This window comes from Hoplias malabaricus, chromosome 8 (assembly GCF_029633855.1).
Source record: "Hoplias malabaricus isolate fHopMal1 chromosome 8, fHopMal1.hap1, whole genome shotgun sequence".
NCBI classification, from domain to species: Eukaryota; Metazoa; Chordata; class Actinopteri; order Characiformes; family Erythrinidae; genus Hoplias; species Hoplias malabaricus.
Window position 1 is genome coordinate 15379301 of NC_089807.1, and position 18090 is coordinate 15397390.

The 18090-nt window shown below is 40.6% G+C and overlaps 1 protein-coding gene across 2 annotated transcripts in view; it reads right to left on the reverse strand.

Annotated features, from left to right (window-relative positions):
- The window catches only part of pcdh15a (protocadherin-related 15a), a 212666-nt gene that overhangs the window by 102427 nt on the left and 92149 nt on the right, over nucleotides 1–18090 (reverse strand). For both annotated transcript variants that reach the window (XM_066678199.1, XM_066678200.1), the window contains exons 14-18: nucleotides 13871–14064; nucleotides 13527–13659; nucleotides 11029–11108; nucleotides 4458–4551; nucleotides 514–642 (exon numbers count right to left, since the gene is read on the reverse strand). In XM_066678199.1, coding sequence (XP_066534296.1) covers nucleotides 514–642; nucleotides 4458–4551; nucleotides 11029–11108; nucleotides 13527–13659; nucleotides 13871–14064 — 630 coding nt within the window. The remainder of the gene's footprint in view (nucleotides 1–513; nucleotides 643–4457; nucleotides 4552–11028; nucleotides 11109–13526; nucleotides 13660–13870; nucleotides 14065–18090) is intronic.

The window sequence follows — 18090 nt, forward strand, 5'->3', positions numbered from 1 at the left end:
GAAATGGTAAACTAATAAGGAAAACAAAAATTGTCTTAACTTATATTGAAGGTAAATGAAAATTTGTTTTATTTTAACTTATTTTGGAGCGTTTCTATTGGCCCATTTCTCATCAAATGTTCACAGATTACAAAGCATCTGCTCTAATGATGCAGAACACCCAGTGGCAAAATGGCAAAGAAATGAAGCTTTTAATTGTCTTAACAACCAATCATTAGCCTGTAAATTAGCACAGATTAAACAAACACACTCCTGAGACTTTCTATGCCACCACTTGCTAGTTTTACTACAGTGAATTGTTTTGGGAAAAAGCTGGAGACAGGAAACTGATACATTCCATCTCTTCGTACACATAAAACCCTCCATATTTCATTAAGAGGTTATGGTGTAGGGAGCTACTTTACTGTGAAAGGTCAGTGGATGCTTGGGAGTACAGAAGAATACTGGAGAAAGCCTTGATTCCCACAATATTCTGCTTTGTGACCATGACAATACATTTATGAATGTACTCACTCTGACTTGCCCCACAGATACGTTGGCCCTCTCCTCCACTACGGTCAAATTCCTAGGCAGGGTGAGGTCAAAGGTCGGGTCATTGTCATTGACGTCTGTGACCACAATGCTGACTGTGGCAGTGGAGGTCTGTGGAGAAAGAAAGCACGGGTAAGATTCAAAGAATACAGACTCTATGTGTGAGCCTATAAATGATTAATAAACGTTACTATTCACCAAACATTCATATTTACTCATTAGTACTTTTTTACAGGTCTTTTCCTGTGTAGCTGTGTGATGAGATTAGGTTTGTTGTTTGTTTGTTTGTTTTCTCCTCAGTCAGAGATAGAGGTATGGAAATGTTTTTTACCACATGGAAAACTGAAACATTATTTATGAAAAACCCAGTCCTGATTACACACTATATAATTAGTATTCAGGAAAAAAAACTTATGGGAGAAGTTTAGGGGAGAATGCAACAAACTGTCATTTGAAGCAGAGGGTTTTATCTCTGATATGACTCCTGCAACATGTTTGCAGACACCTAATGAAATCTTCACCCCCACATGCCTGGAACTGTAATACAATGACATGCAATGAATTATTCACTTCACTACTGCTCTCACGGAGTAAAGCTGAGGAGAAATGGCGTGAAATGTTTTTGTCCTTCTGGGATGCAGACATGCATAATTAACTCATTAGCAAATCCCTAGAGACATCCCACTTTCACATTTCACAGGAAACACTGGGAATGTTGTCCTCTTGGTGTAATATTTCAACATCCAAAGTATTCATAGTTTTCTCAGCAGTCTTGTTCTTTCAAATAATTAGTAACATACAATTGTTCTATGACCAGTTTCACAGTAAACTGATTTGATTAGATACAACTTCTCCGAGAAATAGATTAGGTTGGCTTAAAATGGTGGAAAATAGAGGGAAATTGAGAAAGAACTGTTTATATAGCTATTTTTGAAACCACATTATCGTTTCTTTACATTAACAAGCTGTGATAAGTTCAGAGAAAATATCACCAAGTTATTGTGATTATATAATTAAAGTTCAATAATGTCACTCAACTGCTGCGCTCCCTTCACTGAGCGATTCTTTTTTTCCAACTTGATGCTTGTTTTTAATAGACGAGCCTTTTCCTACATTGTGGCAATGGTCAATAAATTAAGTACAGCTCGACTGGACCCACCATCCTTCAAGATGCAGGGAAGGCAAGTGTCAAGACTCTTCTCTGTCCTGGCACCCAGATGGGGTGAGCTCCCCCTGGTCTTCAAACACTCGTTAAACAAATTGAGTAGCTAAATATTTGCTGATATGCTTTATATTTGCACATATCTTCTTTATAGGTGAGAACCCATGACTATATATTGATTATTATTGCCCTCATGCTGTGTATAATTCTATCAGCACTGACCCTGTTCAGGCATTGTCTGAGTTCAAGGGTATTTTAGATTTTAGCCTATTTGTACTAGCTGGGATAAAAACTCTGAACACAAATCATTTTGGAAGTTGCCCTTGATAAGAGCATCTGCTAAAAGCAGTAAATGTAAATGAAAATATAAATGCAAAGTGGATGGATCCTTTTTTCTGTGCTCTATCTTTGAGGCAAAATATGAGGGGTCTTCCAGCTCGCTTATGATAAATAAACCCTTAATAAATCACCCTAATTTACAGCATGTGTCCTCATAATGTTGGGTAATGGGTAATTTACCAAACACATGGTATTCAAAGCCATTTGTGCAAGCTCAGATTGTCAACAGTAAGGATTTGGGTTATTTATCCTATTATAATCTTCCCATATGCTCTGTGTGTGTCTAAGAGAGAAAGAGAGAGAGAGAGAGAGAGAGAGAGAGAGAGAGAGAGTGAGTGGGACGTTGGGGTGTTAGACTGATTGTGTGATATATCCCAAAAAAAGATACACAGGTGAAGATCTCTGGAGATACCAGAGAGACATAGAAGCAGACTCACATTCTTCTCCATCAATAAAACATTTCCCATGACAAATGAAAATCTTCTAATTAGGGAAATGCAGTGAGTTTCTTAATGACCTGCTAAATGTAACCTTCATGTAATGTGTATCTGCTCCGGTTCCACGTGTTCCCCATCATCTTCCACTCTACACACATCTTTACTCCACACTCCAACACTTATTTGTATTAGTTCAGTGTCTCTGTGAACTTCTATAATCCACTCATCAGCGAAAGCAAAATAATATCTGTAATTCATAGAGGATGTATGTACAAGAGGATGAGGCAGAGAACATTCTGTCCACTTCTCAATAGCCCAAGAGCAGCAAAGAGCTCCTTATTGGGATTTTCTTAGATATAAACACCATTAAGGCCTTTTTGGGAGCTTTCTCAATAGAGCGAAAAATCAATTTGCATTTTGGTTATGGCATGTTTCAGTTTGTTTTTTAAAGAAGAAGCTCTTTCTTGTGTCTTTTTCATCATTTCTCAATCAGGCATGTTCCTTTCCACATATTCTGTAGCCATTTTAGTTTTTAAAACCCTACCGTGTGTGAGAATGGGTAGAAGATAAGGCACAGAGTGGAAGAGTGAGAGAGCTCTTTGTGAGGTGAGATTAGTTTAGTAACACTACTGCCCCCAAAACAGCAGAAAAGGGTTCAGTTATCAGCTCAGGCAGGAGCAGCACGCTACCTCAGAAAAATCCTTGGGCAAGATGCCTAACACTGCAATTAGTCTACAGCAGTGACAAGTTAAGAATTGGATGTTGCTGTGGCTAAGGGTCATTAGAACACCTGCATACTTCTGCCGGTGAGCCCTTAGGTGTCAGTACCAGGTCCAGTTTTTTCAGGGGTAATTACGTGACTGTTCGGTATGACTCAGTGAAGACACTGCTCTGATTCCAGCAGGCCTGACACTGGTCCAGTCTGATAAATTAGATGCTAGTATTTATTTATCCCATCCACAACCGCCCTCAACATCCACCCGACATGAGTGAGTCGATAGAGCCAGAGAAAATGCCCATTTAAAAAGGTGAGTGCACTTTTCGAACAAACATGGATTTGCATTAAGTCTCAATTTTCTGTTTAAAAAAATACCCAGAAGCGATGTCTGACATCAGTGAAAAAGCAATGGGAGGAAAAGTAAGTTAATGAGTATTAAAATTATTCAAGCTCTGATTTCACAAATACACAGTGCTTGCATGTGTGTGTGTGTGTGTGTGTCTGTACAAGCATGAGTGCCATATTAATGCCATGATGCAACATTAGATTTGCATTGAAAACTTTAGAGTGAAACCCCTTGAATTAACGAATTAACTTTGCTATGCTGTTATCAATTTTAATACAGAACAGAAAAAAAACACAACTAGAGGAAAAAAGCAATGGAGCAAAATCGCGCGAGAGAGAGAGAGAGAGAGAGAAGGGAAAGGAAGGAAGTGAGAGAGGTAAGGAAGGGAACATACAAGGGAAAGAGAAAGATGAGAGAAAAGGAAAAATATGAAATATACAGATAAAGAAAGGAACAAAAAAGCAAATGAAAGTAGAAGAAAGAGAGAGAGAGAGAGAGAGAGAGAGAGAGAGAGAGAGAGAGAGAGAGACCATTCACTATCAATGAAGAGCATAAGCAGCAGTGAGAAATTGGCCCATTAAGGTGCTTGATTAAATGAAAGGATTTTCATGTGGCTATCAGAGCTTGGCAGCAGAGGTGCATTTACATTTAATGAAGTGCACAGGTGACCGCTGGTCATGCCAAGAGTGTCTCACTGCTGGCTTCACTTTCACTCCACAGATATAACCCTGAGCCAATGAAAACGTCCCCTGCTTTAGGTGCACAGCACCCAGAAACATCCAATGAATGATTTATGAGAGGACTGAATTAATGATCCACAACTTTCCTGCTAATGCTCCACAAATAAATGTGCTTGTGTTTATGAAATATGAACCTATATAAATATTACAGGTTATATCATGCAATGACTTTGCGGAGCTTTACCCCTCCTGGGTGTCCATCCGAGGCTGTGACGGTTAAGCGGTATTGGTCAGTGGTCTCTCTGTCCAGCGCCTTTGCCAAGAGCAGCAGACCTATACTGAACAGAAAGAGAAGAAAGAGTGCATGGCGTCACCACAGCTTCTGGAAAGCAAGAAAAACAATACAAACACAAGACACCACACTATGAGAGTGTGTGTATTATCATTCAAAACATCCCCCTGTGCTGAATGAGTCACTAGAGGGAAGCTTCCTCAGAGGCATTATAAATTAGGAGACACAGTCACTGGTTAAAAAATGAATGGGAGAGCTTGTAATGCTCAGCAGGGCCTCTGTTTAAGTGACTGTCTCACTCTGCTGGTGAAGTCACTGGAGAAAAAAGCCCAGTTGCTGTGGCGGTATCTGCAATAGCCAGTATGTTAAGCAATGTATTTCAGAGATTTTTAGTAATCACACAAACCAGTTCAGGTTTGTGGTGGGTCCAGAGCCTATCTGGAATCATTGAGCAAAAGGCGGGAATACACTCTGGAGGGGGGCGCCAGTCCCTCAAAGGGCAACACACACACATTCACTCACACCTACAGACACTTTTAAGTCGCCAATCCACCTACCAACGATAGGGAGAGAACACACAAACTCCTCACAGACAGTCACCCGGAGCGAGAATCAAACCCACAACCTCCAGGTCCCTGTAGCCGTGTGACTGCGACACTACCTGCTGCGCCACCGTGCCGCCCTGTGTCAAGTAATTCCTACACCAAAATTGTGAAAGTGCAGATTGCTGATTGGTTGAAAACAATATTGTTTTATGATCATTGTATAAAGGTACCATAAAATTTGACCATTTTTAACACACAGTGGCAGTTAACACACACTCACACTGATTAGGGGCGGTGTTAAGTACATTTAAGTATATTTACGACAGCAAAGGGGACACAAAATACTTGAAGAAACAGTGTAGAACTCCTAGTTGCTGGTTGCTAAAATTTGCTCTCTCAGATACAAGTGTGTCTTTGTGCACTGTTGGGCTGTGCTGAGCTGAACTGCACAGTGCTGAAAACCCTTCACTCCACCTACACTCACAGATCTGAGGCTCAGCGCAGCCTGACAGTGCACACCCCCACAAACAACCCCCACCCCCACCCCATGGCAATACTGTATACTGTGTTAATATGGTATGATGGCAATACCGCCTGTTCCTATTTGACATTTGTTTACTATATGCCATTATTTTGCTTGCTATTGAGCAAAACTCTCAAGCCTGTAAACCTACCAGAAAATGAAAAATCCATTTGATAAAGGCTAAGAATGGTATAATTCCTGTTCTGATGTTTTGCTGTTTTCATTGGTTTTCACAGTTCAACTCTAAAGTAGGGTCTCCTTGGCAGCTCTTTGACAACGAGCTTTAAGATGAATCACTGCTTAATGAGAGTTTCTGAATTAAATCACCTGGTCTCTATTCACAAATAACAAACCAAAACAACATCACTGACGAAACCCTCTGCTATCTGCATCAGCACACAGATCCCAAAATACCCTTGTAACGGTTCCATGAAGTGATTCACAGACTTGACAGACGGCAGCCAAAGCCCAATAACTGCGGAAGTGGGCCATTAAAGCTGGCTGCTGCCTCCTCAGAGCATTGGTGGAGGGTTTGGCCCATAGCGCTGAAGCTTCTCACCTCCATCTACATACAAAACTGCAGCATCATGTGCCCTTCTTATGTCTTCATGTTTATTAATGTTGACTGCAGCAGGGATGGAGACAGAGCTTGTCTGCACCAAACATGTCCAGCCTGCATAAATCCAATTCTAGTAGCCATTAATAAGCTCATGAGGATGCTGTTACCAGCTTGAGGCCAACAGCAGTGTGTAAAGGACCTGTGCGGTGTCTTGCAGTGAGATAACACAGCTAGGGCGTACATCTAGAGTGAGAGCCAGAGAGTTACTGTCGTGTCACTACTGATTAATATCTAATCAGTAATCAGTATGCTCTGGGGACATACGGCCAATGCACAGTAAGGGGGAGGAGTCAGGACTGTATGGTGAATGTGAAGGAGCATGGTTTTTATGTCACTGTACAACGTACAACAAAATTGCATCTCCGCATTTAAGCAATCCGTTGCAGTGCACACACCCGGCATGGCAGGCAGCAATCTGGAGCAGCTGAGGGGATGGCCCAAGCCTGCTTCATTAACCTTTAGGCTGAGCGTGTAAGGGGGTGGTGACAGTGACGCAGGGAGGTGAAGGCTGGACCATCAATATTAGTCATCATGCTTTTTAGCGTTATGCTACACATTGACCCTTGAGAGAGGCGCACCCAGGAAGCCACTCTTACAAAGTCTGGGGTGGTGTAGGCCCCACGTGTTCCTCCTCCAATATCAGACATGGAGAGCCCTGGGGATGATGGGAACCCAGTTCAGGCTGCAGACAGAGTGTGGAAAATGAGGAGCAGCAGCTGGAGCTAACCGCAATCTCCTCTGCATCTCACTGCTCTCTGGTGCCAGGGCCAGGGTCCAGTGGTCCATGAGGCCTACCATATCGCTTCTGCTCATCCTCCACTTTCCCATCGAGGAGACACAGAGTGAGTCGCTTTACAGTCGGGGAGAACCTTCCCCTACACTAAAGAAAGTGTGTGTCTAAAATAAAAAAATAAATAAAAATCACAGCCCATTTTGTGTGATAGAAGGTATCTGCCATTTAACCGACAACAAATGCTTATAAACGTTTTACACGTACCATCAAGCCTGAATATATATAATTATATGAATAATATAATTTTGGGTTTACATACTCTTTAAAGAAAATGTAAAAATATTCAGCTTGATGAATGGTGTTTAAATGTGTACAGTAACTATCAAACAGAACTATTTACCACAGTTTCATCAATAAGCGGATATTATCTGGGGGATGGACAATTCTTAGCACTGCAGTAGCACTTATTAGGTGGTAAAAAGTTTGTGTGTGTGTGTGTGTGTGTGTTGTTATGGTGGAATACAAATATTAAAAAACCCCTCTGTGTCACTGCTGAGCTGTGAATAGTCCACCAAATAAGAATACAAAGCCAACAGGTCCTGCTGAGAAACAGACCACTAAATTTCCACTGAGGACAGCCTGTGAGTACTAGTTAATTTTCAGCATCATGACAAAAGGAAAACACATTTACTGAAATATATCAGCTACTTCAGTACAAATATTTGAATGATGGTATGAAATGGGATCACCATTTCCACCCCTTTTGCATTTATTACAACTTACAATTTTTGTCCTAATTCCACCAATACCCCCCCCCCCAAAAAAAAAAAAAATAAATAAATAAATAAATACAATTAAATAATTATTATGTTTAATTTGAATGTATTAGATACACAACAGGTCAGTGACATGACTGGGTTTAACAAACACAAGTCAGAATTAAAGATGGGGAGGGGTACACCACTGTGAGTCTGCACAGGTGTACTTTGAAACAATTGAAGAATGATATTTAAACTTAATGTTAGTCAAGGACATGGGGATTTTGTTTTTATCTATAGCACATATCATTAAAATATTCAGAGAATCTGGATACATTTTTATATACAAAGGACAAGGCCCCTCTCTGGCTGCGGTCTTTGGGCCCTCAGACAGCACTGAATTACAAAAAGACACATTTCTGTAGCGGAAATCACTGTGTAGACTCAGAAACACTCCCAAAACCACAGAACACAGCCCATCACTGCATCCACAATCACAAGTTAAAACTCACAAATGCACAGAAGAAACGCTGCCTCCTTCTCCAGTGCTTGAGCTAATTTAAGGTGGACTGTGGCGATTGAAGTGGAGGAATGTCCTGTGGTCTGAGAAATCAGAAATTGAGATTCTTGGTGGAAATATGGAAAAAGAGGAGAGGGACCATCCGGCTTGTTCAAAAGCTAGAATTTATGATAATATGAAAGGGCATTATATATATGTGAGTGTGTGCCTTAGAAAAAGTGTGGAGACAAAGACATCATCAGACAGACTGTTGTTAACACTGCTGTCAGAGTCACCAGATAGAGGGGAGGGTTTGATAGAGGAGATAACAGTATCGTGCTGCCCTTTCTGGTGCATGTGAGTGAGAGAGAGAGAGTGAGAGAGAGAGAGAGAGAGAGAGAGAGAGAGAGAGAGAGAGAGAGAGAGAGAGAGAGAGCATGTGTTTGTATGCTTGGCACATTTAGCTGTATCACTTTATTCTCCCAGAAACACATCCTCTCGGTCGACCTCTGCATGATAGATTGAAGGCGTCCTTGCTAGCTTGTGAAACTGTGGTATAAAATAAAACAGTCACTAGGAAACCCACCGCTTCTGCTGCATCACAAACAGGCTGGCTTGGCCAAGGAAATAAATTTCAGTTTTAATGGCATGTTTTATTAAGGTCTAACTATCTTTGTTTCTCTGATGGTGAAGAGTCTCCTTATTTCCTTCAGCCATGAATCCATCTCCTATAAATTTACCTCAGATGGTCTGCTTCTTGTCCCACAAACCCCCTCTGTCCTGCTATGATATGGTAATGATACCCGAGTGAGAATATAGAGACTGAGGGAGAGGGGAGAAAAAAGAAGAAACCCCCAGAAAAACTACAAGAGCGAAAGAAGAAAAAATGAGGGAGGGGGGTAGCATTAAAGGTTCAACAGTTTTGCAAGCAGCATGTTCAGTGACTGAGAAGTTTGGCTGTGGTGTCCTGCCATCATCGCGCAGAGAGCCACAGACACTCATCCTCTTATTTATCTGTCTATCCTGGGGACACAACACAGAGCTCTTTGGGTTAATATTTAATCCAGAGTTCTTATGAATCAGGCCTCTTCCTACATATCTCTCTCTCTCACTCCCTCTCTCTCTCTCTGTTTTTCATCTTCCCTCTGCTCATGTGAAGTGGCTCGCCTCCCGTCTGCAGCTCTGAACTCAGTGTAAAGGCGAGTGTGTAGAGTGTGGAGAGATGAGCCGAGACAGAGAGGAGGTGCAGAGCTGTGGGTGAAGCTGACATGGCCATGTTCCAGCTATAAAGCAGAAAGTGCCATTCATTTCAGCCTTCCCTCTCTTCCCACTCAGCACCAGTGAGAAGAGAAGATTCTCCACCTTATATATACACACACACACACACACTTATCAGCCAAAACATTCAAGAACCCTCCTAGTTTCTACATGCATCTTCTCATATCTATCTATCTACCTATCATTCCTTGGTTCTTTCATTCACTGTGCTTTTGTCCCTGAGAGCTGGGGGGAAGCTGGAGAAAAAAGAGGCTGCAGCTGCAACGTCCCAGCCTTGACTTCAGCACTGCAGCCAGCGCAGAAGCAGCACAGCACAGTTCAGTGAGAAGAGTTGCCACAACACTTACATGAGCAGAGAACACCAGTGCCATACCACCAAAGAACACTAATACCCTTCACACAGCAGTCTAGAGTTCAGTTTCTGACTTCATCAGGGACACTACACTACAGCCCTCAGACTCACAAGGCTGCATTCACCAACCTTTGTAACAAGGGAGGGAAAAAAGATTGCTTTGAACTATGCTTAAGCCATAAATGTAAATAGGTTATTGTGTTTATCTATCACTTTTCAGTGAAGCTGCTGAAACACAGGTTTCAGTTTTACTGAATGATATCGGGTTATTTTGATCATGAGAATATGCAGAAAATGCAGCATCCCCAATGTCTAAACTTGAACTGTTTTGGTGTGTTAGTGTAGTGTAAGTAACTAAAGTAACGATGTCTATTGTTAATTGTATATTCAACTTCTCAATACTTGTGCTTACTCTAAAATGTAATCATCACTGCATTCATTAACAGTTCGAGTTTCATCAAGGAAAAAGTGCTACAAAAGCATGTGCATAGATCTGTTCTTGGGGATAATACTGTATCCAAAAGTGTGTGTGAGTTATTCCTTTTAACGATTGAAAACAGTTACTCTATGTTAACAATCGTGAAATTAGAGTATATCAATTTTAGGTTATGACAATGACAAAGTGCTGCCTTGAGTTTCTCTGTTTTTCACCAGTTTTTCACTTGTTGAGATCCTAGCTCTGAACGAATTGTTTCGTAGAAATACAGTGAGCGGCTCCTGATAAAATCCAAAGTAATAAAAATTTAAACATCATTATCTCCACACTAGGTGACAACACACAGGTCAAAGTTTCATTTGAAAATGCAAATTGGTGTCACCTGAAGAAGACGTTAATAGGAAGACGTTAATAGGAGCTGTGCCATAGGAAGCACTTGTTAAGATAATTGGACCACAGGGTGAGGACAAGCAGCTGGAAATGTATTCACTGCTTTTTTTCCCCCCAGTGTGCACATGAGGGAGGTTAAATCAAGCACTGAATGTGTACACACTCTGAACTAACTAGTTGAGTTCGGCACCTCTGCTGCCTGTCTGTCTACAGGTCAACAAGAGTTAATATCAAATAAAATTCATTAGTATACTTTTCCCATTTGGCAAATTCATGTTCCTGTTAAGGGAGTACGTAGGCAGAATGGAACAGAATGATACGGCAGAAATGCATTAATCTAATCAACGGCGCAGGGCGAGGAGATATACGCAGTATTACTTGGACACTTACGTTTGAGAGAGGTTGAATACCTGCTGTGGATCACCACTCTGAATGCGGTATGTAATTGGATCCAGCTCACGGTCTGTAGCCTACAGAAACAGAGAAATAGAGTCAGGTAACACGGATACTATCTCTTATTTCAGTAAGAAGAGCCCAAATTTAATTCAGCCTCCCGTTCCAGATAGCAGTTAATAAGATCCCCATGCCCTCACACCTTTCATTCTCTCTGGTACGTTTGTGTGAGCACGCCTAGATTCCAAGTGTACTTTCATTCAATAATGGCTTATTCAACTGTGACAATATACAATCAATGTCATCACAGAACACGGCATCTCCAAAACTGTAGTGGTGTAGGGGAACAAAAAATAAACTGCTTGTGTTTTTATTGCTTGGCAAAGTATAATACACATCTAGTATCTACCCTCACTGTCCATTCAGCTCTACTGGCCATACAGGAGAACAAGGTAGTTCTACAATTACACAGTGTAGTTAATCAGTTGCTCTGCATACTTGGTAGCACTCTTTCATCCTCTTTTTCAAAGGCCACAAGAGAGTAGGTTTTATTTGGGTGGATAATCTCAGTGTTATCAGTGTTATTCAGCCTACAGCCACCTATGTGCATTGTGCAATGACCTCTGATGAAGGACTAGAGGATGACCACCAGAAACTGTGCAGCCACAGATGAGCTACCGTTTCTGACTTTACATCTGCAAGGTGGGCCAACGAGGCATGTTTGTGTAAAGTGGGCATTGAGTGCACACATTGTTTTAAAAATCCAGCAGCACTGAGATGTTTGATCTCACACAGTAACACACCACCACCACCAACGTCTCACTGCAGCACCGAGAATGATCCACCACTTAATTCTGCTGAGTGTAACTAACTTTTACAGTACTGTCCTGAAATCAAGTCTCACAGATACATCTCTCTCTCACATATACACACACATAATTATTCACGTAAGTCATGACCTGCCCTCGGGTCTTCTAGTGATAAACTCACTCTCTCTCACTCTCACTCTCACTCAGCAGTGGTTTTAGAAATGTTAAAAAACTTAAGTATTAAAATGTTATCTTGCTGCTTTCTGATAAACGAGTTGCTTTAATGACATCTCAACATGGTGCTTCAGTTTTGTAGCTTTGTATGAACAGAAAATAGCAGGCTTTCCATGACTTTCCATCACACACACTGTCAGCAACTGACAAGATAAACTATTTTTATATTCTGTTATTATTTGTTATTATTGTAAACAAAGACATTGATATGAAGCACCAAAGCTTCTTCAAACCTTCCAAAGACAAGGGTATGTATTTTGGGCTATCTTGTTTTTGAAATGCCAGAAACAACTCTGTGACATGACTATATGGCTAATGGCGGTCCGGCTAAACTAGGCTTGCCTAGTTTCTATCTGCTCGTTATTTTTTTTTGCAAACTTCCTGATGTTTCAAAAAGTGCCAAAGGAAATAAACCAAAATGTGTTCCATTAAGTTCAGTTTTACGTAACCTGAAAGTTTCTTTAATCTGACAGTAACCATTTGTAAATGTGATGAAATGCAAAACCAAGGAATTTTGTACCATTTCAGTTGGTTCTTCTTTGATAAAAAGCAGCTGGCGTCTAGGACTAAAATCAATATCCTCTAATTAACTGCTGTTAATTACATTGTTAATGAAGTGAAGTGTTTTTCACATGAAACAGTACAGTCAGATTAATGTGTTTACTTATGTGTTAGTCTTATTAATTATTTGCTGGGCAGTCACTGAATTTTTCCTCCATTGTGCAGATTTGGAAACTGTTTCTTAAATGAATAAACACACACATGTTCATGGGCTTTATAATGATCAAATAAATCACTGTTAATAAATAGACCATATATTAACTAAAGAAAAACAAAGCTGTCAGTAAGGACAGTTACTAATGTCAAGATATGTAATCATTAACTTTATTGTTTATTTTACCATAAGACATTGTTATTAAATGGTGTATTAACAACATATTTCATGATTAATTTGAGATCAAGGAAACCTTGGTCTTAAAAGATTTATTTTAGTACAAAAAATGAAAGCCTAAGGGCAAAACATTGTCAGCTTTAGGAAACTTCTTTTTGTGAGCTTACCAAGTGTTTTTGTACTAAAATCTTAAAAGACGTTTTGAGTGTGTGGACTTGTTTTTCATGAGTTTAAAGCCTTCCTTGAAGTTTGCGCTCTGGAAAAAAAATTGATATATCAGAGACTTTTCAGATTTTTTAAGCCAGCAATTGTTCCCTTTTTTCCCATGTGTGACCATCGTTGCCTCACCGTTACCAAAAAGAACAAAAATGGACCCAAGATATGAGGATGTGGTGTGAGAGTGACAAAACATATGTTTATTTTGAATAAATGCTAATAATAATAATAATAATAAATAAATAAAGAAACACATTTAAGAAAATAAAATGCAAAAAGGAAAAAATTGCACAGCAAGAAAGAATGCATATATTGCTTTAGGTATTTGCTGTTCAGGGTCTGACCTGCAGGTTGAGGAGGATGGCTCCTATCCTCATAGCCTCGCTGATCTCCAGGTTATAGGTTTGCAGGGGAAAGCGTGGGGGGCTCTGATTATTAGGAGGCAGAACCTCAATGTAAACTGTAGTTATGGAGCTCCTGCAGACAGAACATAACACAGCACAAGGAATTTAATCTACGGTCAGGAGAACAAAACACTGCAGCACCGAAGAGCAACTAAAGATTAATATAAACAGCTTAACAAATGGCAGAGAGTTAAATCAATCATGAAATGATTAAGTCAAAGAGGGAATAAACAAATGTGCCATTCATTAAAAAATAATGAGGGGTACATGAGGGAGCCTCTTACCTCCTCTCTGCATCTGGAGCATTATCTTCTGCTCTGACGGTCAGAGCATAGGAACGACCCACAGTTAGAGTGACCCCTGGGGCTACGGTGATGCGGCCTGTGCGGTTACTGATGATGAAGTGATCCTGGCTTCCTGCCAAGATGGTGTAAGTGACCAAGCCGTTCAGACCCTCATCTGCGTCCTGAGCAATCAGCTGAAAGAAGGAAACACAAAGATAATGTGCATGTGGGCTTCTGAGTGGTCAAAAAGAATAGAGTTGGATTCAGAGTCAGGAAATCAAGAGAAATCCAGGTAAAAAAAATTAATAGCCTTCTTTTCTTTGAGTAAGCAGAAAAGACTGTCCTCTTCCCATCACTCAGCAGGTAGTAACACTGTCACACAGCTCCAGGGTCCTGGGGTTGTGGGTTTGAGCTCCACTCTGGAGTTTGGTGTGTTCTCACCATGTCCGAGTGGGTTTCCTGTGGGTGTTCCGGTTTCCTCCCACAGTCCAAAAATACACATTGGTAGGTGGACTGGTGACTCTAAAGTGTCCATAGGTGTAAGTGTGTGAGTGTGTGTTGCACTGTGAAGGACTAGCGCCCCCTCCAGTGTGTGTTCCAGCCCAGTGATTCCGGGTAAGCTCCGGACTCACTCCGATTATGAACCGGATAAGTAGTATGGAAAGACGGAAAACAGACAAATGTGATATATTCAGAAAAATTAGAGAAAGAGAGTTGGTTTTGCAATACTTAAGGACCTTTCATAGAAATAATCACGGCTGTATGTAATTAATACTATCTTAGTTTTACAAAAAGCATTCAAAATTATGAAAGTTACCACCAAAACATCCTCACAATATAGTCCTACATCTGGTCCTCAAAAATGTATAAAAACACTCACCCACAACACAAGCAGAAAAAAAAACCAACTTGTATTTAGTCATTACAAATGAAAATGACAAAAACAAGGGGTGGTCTCTGACTTTTGCACAGCACCGCATAATCATATAATCAATGCTACTATAAATCCAGGAAAGTACTTTTCTGTAATCTACCTTACAGAATTGTACGAGCTTAAAGGTATTTCTGGGAGTGTGTCTTGTCCATTATGTGCATTAGCAATTCTCTAAGGTTCTCGCAAAAATCCATAAAACACCAAGTTAATGCAAACTGCGCAAGCCCTGGGCAGCAGTGTTCCAGGTTTGTATTCTATGTTGATGCATGTGTCGCAGAAAACTGAGCAAAGAACTGATCTGGTAAAACTCACCAGGTTTAAACCTGCGGAGAACGTTGTCCATGTTGTTTACAGGGGTATGTAGATGGAGGAAATGTGACAAAAAAAACAAGGCTCATGTTGCAGCATATCTCCTCCCTAGAGAATAACTGAGCAGCCTGCACCGGCTTTGGGTTTTGTATGCCTGTCTACAAAATGAGCCTTGATTTTATAACAATCCCTCCATCTACATTCCCCTGTAAACAGCACGGACACTGTTTTCTCCAGGTTTAAAGCTGGCAACTTGTGCTCAGTTTTACCAAATACCCAATTGGGTAATACCCAAACTTTGCTCAGAGTTCTCTGTGGCATCAGCACAGAGCACTAGCCTGGAATCAATTTATTAAAACTCAAAACCCAACACTATAGTGTGCTCTCTAGGGAGGAGATTGCTGCTAAACTTTTAGCTCGTCAGCGTAGAAACACGGCCGTTTTACACACCGCGTCAACATCAATGTAAAGTGTTTTCTAAAATTCTTACACTTGTTGACGGCTCTCTTGGAGGATTTCCCAGAAGCATTAACATTCCTCCTAGAACACATTCTGGAGACCAACCCCTGTCCTTGTTGTACGATATTAATCAGTCAAGGTTGGAGTATGACAGCGTTTGACCTTGCTGCTTCACCCCAACTTGGAAATACAATATGCTTTTGCTCATAAGAACCAGAGCACCTGAATTAATATCTCAGAGCTGTTCAGCAGCCTGCTTTATTGAAATGCAGATTACACGCGAGGTATTAATGAGATTTAAATAAATGCACCTATCTTGGTTAAATCCTCAAACATTAAAATGTGGTCAAATATGAATGAAAGAGAACAAAGGGAAGTTACCGTCGCCTTTTTAAATAATCCTGCTTCGAAATAAACCCTTAACTTTCTAACTCAATCATCTTACAAAGGGAGGGCAGTGCTTATGCTAATTCCATGTTCAGGCTGAGTCAGCAGGGGCTGTAAACATACCTTAAGGCTAATTAATTAAAGTCTCGCTAATATGAGAACACCTCCTCCAAGCCGCTATTCTCGTAATTACAAGAGTCCCACTTGTGTTCCGGACCCTGCATGACTCCAGCACCACTGATCCATATCATCACCATTAAGCTGACTGTATATCTGTTAAATACAATGGGATAAAAAGACAGCTTGGACACACACGGATATTTACACACACACAAAAGAAAAACCAGAGCAGCCAGGGTGCCCAACACGTGACCCACAGCTCATTCCAGGAGGGGCTGGTCAGCTTGTTTTTTTGTGTTGTTTTGCCACAGATTAAAGCTGACATTTCTCTAGCAGATTCCAGCTTTCATTTCTAATCCAACAGTGAGAGGGAAAACACAAGCAGGAAGAGCAGCAAGCCATCAGCCCAGCATTAAAACAACATGAATACAGAGAAACCACGCAGCACGAGACAGTGCAGAGAAGTCTGGAAAGGAGATATTGAAAGTGGGTCCACACACCAAACATCCCATTTCTTCATATTGGGATTAGGCTACATACTATTTTAGTCTTTCACGATTGTCACTTTGTCAGATTTGGCAATAATAGTGCCATATATTTGTGCCTTATTTTGGTAAGAAACTGGCTACAATACACGTTTGATGCAGACCGATCAATGTTTGTATTCTTGCAAGAGTCCATATGTCACTGTGGAGGCAGGTCAAGAAACTGTCAATCACGGCTACAGGAGCAATGTGTGTGATACTCATGCTTTTGTGTTCTAAAAAAGAAAAAGAAGAAAAAGAAAAACAACAACTGTGGACCTGCTCCTGAGTGTCCCGAAGAGGACCATGTGGGCTGCCTATCCTTCAAAGAGAATTAGAGGTAATGTGTAAGATGTCAAGGACGCTACATAAATATTGCCAGCTACCAGGTTCACTGTATGTAAAGAAGAAATTCTCCTTTCCTCAGTTTCATTGTTCCACATCTCGGTTGCAGCAGGGTCTCTGCTTCTCGTCTTTTTACATATGCGCTCCAGAGAGTGCTCTGTCCTCCTATTGGTCAATGTCAAGGAATATGTCCCAGATGTCAAAATACTGTGGGTGGAAAAATACAAACAATTCTGACATGCTCAATTTTTCATCGGGGTGTTGTGGGGCCTAGACGCCACATCTCTTTTCTTTGATTATGTCACAGTGCATGGAACATTCCTTGTTCACGATGCTCATATCTGGGTCTGACAATGAAAACTGGGCTAAATTTGTTTAGTTTGATGCCAGCATACGCCTAACAGCTGTGTCCAGATCAGTACAGCCAGTACATTTCATCGGTGTTGGAATGAAAGCTTGCACATCTATTTTGATTTATATTTAAATTTATATTTTAAAAAGCTATATCCATTCAAGGAATTTCAGAGTTTAATTACAAAAAAAAACCTGTTATAAAATCCTGTTACATAAACTGGAAAGTAAGAAATAAAAAAATATATATTTTTGGCTTTTCAAGTAAAGCTTTATTGGAAATATGATTGTTTGTTTAATCACAACCGATATCAAACTATAATATGCATCATATCATATTAGAACACCAACATTTTATTGAGAATGAAAGCTAACCTTCAGCAGTCATACATTTTGTTTGCCAAGGAACTTTAGATATCTACTGGGTGAAAACAAGATCAGGCAAGCCCTTTCTCCCAGACCACCTCTGGCCCGAAAAGCATTTGTCACACAAACATTTCAGTAACTGGGAGTCAGACATACATGTGGGTCCACTATATATATGTGTGTGTGTGTGTGTGTGTGTGTGTGTGTGTGTGTGTCTGTATTAGGGTGTTATACCGGTTTGAACCGAAAACCATTATGATATGAACTGTCCGGAATGCAGCGTGGTGGTAAATTGTTTCACAGGGGATATTTTTAATTGTTGGACCCTAATTATAATTGCACCCTAACCCTAGCTAAAGTATTAGGGGAGTTGCTGAGCGCAGTGAAAATGGACAGGGGAAGTTCTGAACCAGAAGTTGTACCAG